This window comes from Anguilla rostrata, chromosome 4, assembly GCF_018555375.3.
Source record: "Anguilla rostrata isolate EN2019 chromosome 4, ASM1855537v3, whole genome shotgun sequence".
NCBI lineage: Eukaryota > Metazoa > Chordata > Actinopteri > Anguilliformes > Anguillidae > Anguilla > Anguilla rostrata.
In genome coordinates this window covers 25,725,476-25,734,805 of record NC_057936.1, presented here as the reverse complement: position 1 = coordinate 25,734,805, position 9,330 = coordinate 25,725,476, and the positions used below count along the sequence as shown (strand labels likewise).

The window sequence follows — 9,330 nt, the reverse complement described above, 5'->3', positions numbered from 1 at the left end:
TGGCTTGTCAAGAGCTTTAATTAACCTAAGAATAATCCCTACAACTGCTCAATATCAAACAAGTTAATCGGTTGGATACAGGAAAGAGAGCATTGTAATAAATGAAAAAACAGAATGTAAATGCAGCCAGGGAAAACAAGAACAGAAGCTATATTTTACAGGTGGTGTGAACATCAAAAATGGTGATCGTAAGAATAAATAAAAAAGAACGCCAAAGGTTAAAGGTATGAAATACCTATGCCGCACAGCATTCATAACACGTTGCCATTGGTGAAAATGGTCCTGTTTATTTGGGAGGGAAATTAAAAAAGGAATTTTGCAATTAACATGAACAATCCTCAAACTATTTTGCAAATTTACTTCATATACTGTAACTCAGACCACTTACATACTCTAAATATATAATATTTCTTTCTATTGTTTTTTATTAGCAGAGAAATAAAACTCTGACTAGGCCACAATATGCTTCAGACTCATATTATAGAGCACAATAACAATATAGCACTGTAACAAACTGTAAAATACAAAAATGTGTTTGTATATATTTTTTTGTATATTTTTATGGAAAGAATAGCTCAGGTGTGCCCATTACAATTCTATAAGACAGTCTGTGCCAGGGTACTCTGGCAGATTGAGCTCATATTTCTTCTGGATGTCATAGGGTAGGAACCGTCCAGCCAAATAATGTTTCCCAGGGAAGCTGGCAGCGCACTTCTTCGGTGCCGTGAGGGAGATGAGGACCTCCGGACTTATTCCATCTGTGCTGGCCTCATCCGCATCCCAACCTTGATTTATCAGAGATATATACAGTCTTGCTCAAAGTCTGCATCGGCAATCAATACTTTATGGTCAAGGCAATGATAAATATGTCATGTATCATAAAATGTTCTTGGTATTTCACAAGATGAAAAAATAATTTTAATAAATTCACAAGACTTTTCATAGGATTTGCTTTTATAATAATAATAATAATAATAATAATAATCTACATCATCATCATCATCATCACCACCACCACCATTTTACTCTCCCAGTGTGCATTTTTATTTTAAAACCTCTGTTATTTTTAACAATTCAATTGAACCCGCAGGGATAGTTCTGAGAATTTTAGTGCGTTTAAGATTGCTAAAACTTGCCCTGGGTTTAGGAGGCTGTACATGATCAAACCACTGGTGACACTGCGGCTTGGATTTCCTTAGAGTAATGGTACCTGATGGCACATCCACGCTGGCGATGGGGATCTTGATCTGCTTTAAGGTGAGCAGGATGCTCGTATAGGGCTCTCTCATGTCCGTGTGGTCTGTCTCGGGCCCGAGGATAGCATCGATCACCAGGTTATAGGCGTCATTTATCAACTGCACCTGAACGCATTAATCACAGCACAAAGACAGCCTCATCAGCTCATCTCATTCCAGCACAATGAAGAAAAATCACCCATTGTTTTTAAAGATTTCAAGAACTTTTCACATTACATTTACACCAAAAATTGCAACTGTGTGTCCGAAGAGTAGCGCCATTGCACATCACCGGAAAAAAGTCTTGTTATCTCACAACAAAGGGGTACATATACATAGAAAAAAAACATTTTGGGAACGGGATTTTACCAACCTAATAAACTCTTTATGTAAATGCACTTCTGTCTGTTGGTATTTCAGTGTAGTTTTTTCTGAATCTCAGTTCATTTGATACCATGTATGTGCGCTTAAATTATTAATACAATTGTGCGTAATGCCACATTCCATGGAAGTACAAATGTCACATTTTAAAGTACACATACTGTATGTCACCAAAGGGTAGTTGTTGGTAGAAGGCACTAAAAATAGGCCGTTTTGGAAGGCTCCACACCTTTCTCCAATAAATAGTGTCATTTCAGAATGAACTTGCAGTGAGTTAATTACAGACAAAATACTTTAAGAAACCTGAGAAAAACTATCTGGCTATTAAATTAACTAAAGTCAGGCACTCTGATAAAAAACAAAAACAAAAACAAAAACAAAAACATAAACAAAAACAAAAACAAAAACAAAAACAAAAACAAAAACGCCTCACAGAATTCCTATGCCATGGCATCCTTGCTACAGAACAACACCTAACAGTAAAGCCCATTATGCTGAAGCATGTTACATTTGAGAAAGCCTGTGCATGAAACAAGACATTTTTTTTTGTCAGTGGGAAAATATATGTCATTTTACAGAATTGGACACATTGCATGGTCCTAAAATCTGACCGCACCATGTCTTAATCAATGGTGCTTTACAAAAATGATCTATGTTGTTTTTGAATTTATTCATTGTTTATTTAGCATCTGATATTGTCATTAGTAACTGTGTAGGGGGGAAACCCTTTTCATTTCATATTTAAGCTCCTACAGTGGAATTTTTCAGTGGTGCCCCTGCCAGTCACCTCTGTCGGAAGGTAGGAGAGGAAGGGGATGTCCATCTTTTCACACTGAACTGTGAAGTCCTGATGAAGACTGTGAGAAGAGCGCTTGGGGTAGAAGATGGTGGGTTCATACTCCTGTCAGAGAGAGAGAGAGAGAGGGAGAAGAGAGGAAGAGAGAGAGAGAGCCTTTAAATCAAGCCAATTTAACTTGACTATGAGTGGCTGAAGTCCTGAACTGATTTAAGTTTTAAGAAAGGATGTCAGCTGTTGGTCTGTTCCCCATCTGTAATGTGCATTGGGGATTCAGCATTCTCGTTCGGTGTGTCAGGTCACTCTCCAAAGGCCCCTGGGATTTGACTACACTGCGATATGCAATCAAAGGCCAAGGTGAGCGAAAAGCCAGAGATATGTGGATAAAAATGGCAGGAGGTGGCGTCCCACGATAAAGACCAGAAATCCACAGATAGACTCTGAGCACATATAGACTGTCTCTTCTGGGCGGAGGTGTGTTTTTGTTGTCATGCTAGGCAACAGTGTCATGGTGCTTTTCTCTGTAGCAGGGCCGGGCCCTCATAAGGCCCAGGGGCCCCTGGGAATGATTCGTCCTGTCAGCATGCAGAGGATCGGCTCTCTGGACTGTAAATCAGAGGGGCTGTACTATGGAGCGCCTGGTTTGCATATCTGAAGCCCGTGTGTGTTCACCAAAGAACGCAACGGCGGCTGCACGTGTTTGAAGGCGGAGACGCCACGGAGTACCTGCGGGCATCCCCCGCGCTGCAATTGGCCAGGGATTTGCCCCTGCCTTTCCGATTGGCTCCAGACATGATACAGGAACAAACACTGCGCCGTGAGGACACCTGGGGGGTGGGGGGGGCTTTCCCTCTCCGGGTGAAAGAAAAACAACTTCACATCCTGTTGCCCAGGTTACAGGTTCACTGTTATTCTCAAGCTTCCGAGCACTTTGCCCGAGCTTCCCCTCGACCCAGTCGGGGCTCTCACAGGTAAACATCTGGACCGTGACATTCCTTTGGTCACGGTCTATAACTATTTACAGCGGTTGCTCTCAAGGTAAAGAGCAGGCCAGAGCGGCCGATGCAAGCGCTCAATTGAAATATTGTTTTGGATTTTATTCATTATTTCAAAACAACATTATATATTTATTATTAATGTTAATTATTAAGTTAGGTTTTTAACTATTTAACTAGTACACCATTGAGGTTTTTAAAAAAATTTTTTTTACAGTATTTGCTTATTTTTCTTACGTGGGATAATATAAATAAATGTTGTTTTTTTCCGCCTGGCAACATAGCTTATGAACCATGACCTTTAAGCAACAGCCTGAGTTGCTGCTTAACGGTAGGTAAACTAACAGCTCAAAAGCAGGTCCCACAAGTTTTTCAAGAACTACAGAGTGAATGTGATGTACCCCCCAGGTGTGGACGTTTAGAAGGATTCATCCACGTCCCAGACAAAGGGGCAAAGCGAATCATTTCCATTTTCCCAGACAGGAAAGGTGGAGGGGCGGACGAGCGCCCTGCCACCAGGACGCACGATGGCATCCCTGCTATGCGCACGTTCAGGTTCAGCCGCGGCCGCGGGACATTTCGGTCCAGCCGCGCCCAACGTTTCGCTCGTTGGGTTATTTAAAGCACAAAGCAGAACAGGACAGCGGGAATACACGCATGGTGCCAAGGACACTGAAGCTGAGGCCAAACACAGATGACTGAGTCCCACGTTAAAATCAGCCATGCTCAACTGTAGCAGGGAAAACACCGTCCTCCACCAACTCAGTCTCAATCCTGGCCTCCCCCTGGCCCTGGCAGAATGAGAGCTAAGGTTCGAAGCTCTCCGGCCCACCAGAACACAATCTGTAAAGGTGTGCCGTGCTATTTAATGTATCCTGGAAGGGTGCATCCCATCTAAAACAGTAATGAGGGGTTCCAGGAGGTTATGTTTTAGTTATCACACTCCCATCGGGTGTGATAACAGACTGTGCATTCAAACATCTCCAACACGTGACACACACGGCATGATGAAGCTCCAATTCACATGAGGTCTGACTGGAATGGCTGGCAGACAGTATTCCACCAACTTTACAGAAAAAAAAATCTGTTTTCAATAGAAGATCTAAATGTTCCATAAATCTTGCATCTGAAGTCCATATGGCAAATTCATATGGCACACGTTCATCTGAAGGTTTTTTAGCATGTGTTTCATAGTTATTGGCTGCACTATTTTAGCAATAAAAACTCTGCCTTCCAAAGCCCGCAGTCCTGTCTGTTGAATGTCTGTTGAATGAGCTGTAATGTCTTTTATCGTACACCGTAAGTCTGTGATAGATCAGTAGCCACCAGAAGCAGTTGGGTTATGAGGCCTGGCCACCACCCACCTCACACACCCTAAATGTGTGCTGGAGATGAGACCTGCTTACCATGTAGGCTATTTGCTGCTTGCATTGTTGTTATGGGGAGATTCTATAGATAAATAATAAATGACGACAAATTACATCAATAAAAACATCAACAAATGATAAACAATCAGCCACACAACTGTCCATGCTACTACCTTTTCGATGCTGAGTTTGTTGAAGCATTTTATGATTGAGAGCACGATTACATTGCTGGGCAGTCTCTAATGGCAAGCTGCCTAAACTTATTCTACTACTCTGATCACGGTAATAATAAAATGGCTCATTAAGACTTTAACAACCCACCATACATTAACCTCTTAGGAAATATTAAAAATCAAGAGTTAGGTATCTTGTGGTCGTGAGGTAACCACTTGATGATATTTTTAAAAATACTTGAGTAATTATTTTTGGATCTCATGAACTAAAAATATTTTTATTGTACCACAAGCTCAATAAGTCACCAAGGAGTGTTGCAATCATGGACGTTAACCATCTAAACTTTCTTGGAAGTGAAATTCTTAACGTGGAGTGACTCACAGGTGCTCATTGTGACACGGTGAAACCTCTCACACACACACACACACTTCCAGCCTTGCAACAGATATGTCTGACAAACGCACTCTGAACCCTGCTAGTATCGGTGAGTGGAATGTTTTGCACTTGATTGACTGACAGTATGACAGAACCTGCTGTATGCTGCTACTGGAGTTGTCAGGATGTACCGTATGTAGCAGCCCAGCACTGTGGTCTTGCTCTGAGCCAAGCCTTACTTACGAAAATACGCAGGTGTCTGGCGCAAACCAGGCCGATGGAGCCATTTTGTTCAGGGCCACAGACCACAAGCACTGTCGGCTGCTTCTTGCTCAGAGTACTCAGAGGAAAGGCCTGCAAGGTTAGGGAGAGAAACAGAGAGAAAGAGAAGAGAGAGAGAGAGAGACAGAGAGAGAGAGAGAGATTTCAATAAAATCACCATATAAAAGCAATATAATATCATCTGCGAAAGCAATAAAAATATTTACTGCATATATTATAGCACATTGAAAAATGCTTGAAATCTTCCCGGGCACAGTGCACACATAGCCAGACTGCTGCACTGGCAGCACCACAGGTTTCCATAAGCACGCTATTCAGAGGGGTTCAGGAATCCCTTTATCGTGATAAACTTTAAAGGCACAGAAGCGGCTCTATTGCCCGCATCTTCACCTAACCGGTTAAATAAATCATTTGGGTCCAAACTTCACTCTCTAAAAAACAACAGAGGTAATAGAAAGACTCACTAACGTCAAAGGGATTCTGCCGCTGGAATCGGTTTGGTGACAGAATCTAAAATATGGCTTAATTTATAAAATAGCTGTGTGTACCTAATAGCTCCTTGTATGACCCAACGGCCATCAAGCACACAGCAGGTTCAGGTCTTGGCTATGTCATTATGCCGACTATGGGTCTGATTTACTAAGACCTTTAGCATGTACAAAACCTTTTAGCACAACACAACCGCTGATTGGTGCAAAGCAAATGCCATGACCAATCATTGGTCATGTTATTGGTTTGCATGCGCTAAAAGGTTCTGCATGTGCTAAAGGTCTTAGTAAATCAGGCCCTATGACTGAGAGTCTGCACTGGCAGTACACAAAGGCAGTTACGTAACTGGCAGTCTTCACTGGTCAGAGGGCATTGTGGGTAATCAGTCCACCAGGATTCATCAGCAGCATATGTCCATCCGAGCAATTCATCGGGTGCCCAGAGGTGACAGTCCTCATTAGTGAGAGACAGACATCTCCTCTGATTGGCCCGAGCAGAGCCGCTCTGAAAGCGTGTGACCTGTGGCGGGGGAAATCATCGCTGGCTGGCAGAAGCGTTGGAGGTGCAGCACACGCGTGGGCGTAGGTGGCACAGTGGTAACTAGATAAGTACAATTACCAGAGCCAAAACGGGAAGAAAACACGGGCCATGGAAATTGTACAAAAAAAAAAAAAGAAAGGCGTCCAGCCATCTGTTCCTGTGCCTCTTTGAGCATCTGCGTATAAACCATGGCAAATTTGTTTGGACTGATTTTAGTTCACATTTGCTTCCATTCATTTCTGTGTTTTATTTTTATTAGTATTTTTAAAGCAGCGTTTGTCCTCCATACATACTGGTCTCCTGGACTGCACAACGGTATTTGTTGGCCGATCCATTCTCTATAACATCCTCCGTCTGTTCAGAGGAATGCATATTAACACATGCGTCCTCTATCGGTTCGGAAGGATGCACACTAACGCATGCATCCTGCATTGGGTCAAGAGAACGCGCAGTAACGCATGCATCCTCTATCAGTTCGGAACGAAATGCACTAAAGCATGCATCCTTTCAAGCGTGCACAGCCAGCCACGTCTTCACATTCTGCAGCCCACCTGCATGGCCACAGTCCCAGAGGACACGTATTTACACAGATGGCGCAGGCAGGCTGCAGGTGCCTCGCTAATGCGAGGTGGGGAGGGGGGGTCACTATTGCCAATTGCGCACAGCCCCATGGGACGCCTGGTCGCAGTCATGATTTAGCCGGATGCACTCAGGACTCGGGAAGGTCACGTTTGCATAAGGAACGGCAGAGCCACTGCCGTTTTCCTGGTGTTTACTTCACGGGGGAGCTGAAGTGCTCCTCACATTCAGCCCTCATGCTTGCGCCTTGTATGGAATACTGTGTCCCTTCCAGCCATCTGTGGTGCCATATCTGATGGCTTTTTCTCAGCTACCCGTCCTGTCACACACAGTCAGCTACATGAGTGCAGTGAGGCTTGGGCACGTCACCCAAAACTGCACATTCATTCTGAAGACACATCAATTCACACTAGTGGAAACTTGTGTGAGAGTGTGCATCCTTGGTGTAAATTGTACAGATCTCTGATTTTAAGGTATTGTTATTTTTGTGTTTTTCCCAAAGAGAGGGAGTGTAAGAAGAAGAAGAAAAAGAGAGACTTGACTTCTAACTTCCCTTTTCAAACAATAAAAATGATACCCACACACCAATATTGACACGCAAAAAAAGAGAAAATAATAAGAAAGAGAGAGTGAGAAAGCGGAAAGGAAAGAAAGGGAGAGAGATGGATTGAGGATTGAGAAATGCGGATAGCCAAAGAGACAAGGGGAGAGAGAAAGCATTAGCAATTAGCCGCTTGTCTCGTAGGCTCCCTCTCCGGCATCAGGGGCAGCCTGACCTGTCAGAGAGAAGCCAGCCCTCCATCACTGTCAGCTGCTCTATCCATAGCGAGAGCTGCCGGCGGGGAATGGCATCCCTGTCTTTTTTTAAAAGCCCAAACTTAAATTAAAATAAACCCTGACAGGATCGGAAAAAATACCAGTGCCCGCGCCACAGGATGTCGACTTTAAATAACGCACTTTCCACTGCGCGTCCCGAAGCAGGCTGGGCCGCTCGCTGCGGCCGCTGGCTAACACACCCCCAGCTAGCCCCTCTCGCCCTGCATCCCACCTTTCAGCACAGCCGTGCCACTACTGACACCTTTACAGATTTTATTAGTTTGACAGGCAGTGCGTTTACTTGCACAGTTGAAATCGATCTATATTAATAGCTCGATTTGGCCAAAGATGAGATTTGATTGGATTATTGTCGTTGTCCCAATATACATGACTGAGATGTGTCTGACGAAGGCTTCTTATAAATCTTGCTTCCTCCAATTTTGTCGCAACTTTTTTGAATAGTTCGCCATTCCGCGTTTTTCTTCCATCCATGAATTTTAGGATATTTAACTCCTTTAGTTGCGATAGCATGAAGTTAGTCTCCTCGTCCATCCAGAAATGTGTTTTTTTCGCCATGATACTAGGGCAAAACTGAGTTTTAGAATGTCGCCAGCAGTGTATGCGTGTGAGCTCGACAATGCATTTCTCACAGAAAAGGTTGTTTGTCACATTTTTTTTAGTTCATTACAGTGGTGATAGAAGTGACAATAATTAAATGGTCCTGTGCTGTTAGCTTTTATTGATCGCCGTACAAGGTTAATGTGAAGTAGCTAGCACAATCGGACAGCACTAACCCATAAAAATGTACTTTGCATGGTACTTGCTCAATCAAACGGTAAATGTGAAAAACATTTGATTATAGTCAGCGGCACCAAATTTTTCTGTCACACCCTCAATAAACGACAAAAATCCCAGTAGAAGATTGAATTAAATCTTTTAAAGTTATATATTTTCTGAAATGTTATCGACTCCGCTTGGCCACAGTAGTGGCTATGTAAATTACGGAACAAGCGCAGAACGCCTAGGCCAATTTTTGGTCTATTGAAGCGTAGCCTATACATGCTGTAGTAAATCGACCACAACCGCATTATCTAGGTATGTTATTCTGACTTTGAAAAATTTGAATGAGCACGATTTCAGTCGGACTACAATGTTTACATGATTTTTAAAAGTCCAGTTTTAGCCAGACTAATACAATAAATCGACTTTTTCAAGCATCATGTAAACCCACTGAGTGACCAGAGGGACCAAAAAAAAGGAGGGGGGGAGGGAACAGGATGGACAGACAGGATTCCAAGGGC

The 9,330-nt window shown here is 43.1% G+C and overlaps 1 protein-coding gene across 1 annotated transcript in view; it reads right to left on the bottom strand.

Moving 5' to 3' along the window:
• The window catches only part of yjefn3 (YjeF N-terminal domain containing 3), a 44,650-nt gene continuing 35,320 nt past the window's right edge, over positions 1 to 9,330 (bottom strand). Inside the window, exons 3-6 of the mRNA XM_064331780.1 lie at positions 5,567 to 5,677; positions 2,404 to 2,517; positions 1,211 to 1,361; positions 1 to 785 (exon numbers count right to left, since the gene is read on the bottom strand). Coding sequence (XP_064187850.1) covers positions 589 to 785; positions 1,211 to 1,361; positions 2,404 to 2,517; positions 5,567 to 5,677 — 573 coding nt within the window. The 3' untranslated portion in view covers positions 1 to 588. The remainder of the gene's footprint in view (positions 786 to 1,210; positions 1,362 to 2,403; positions 2,518 to 5,566; positions 5,678 to 9,330) is intronic.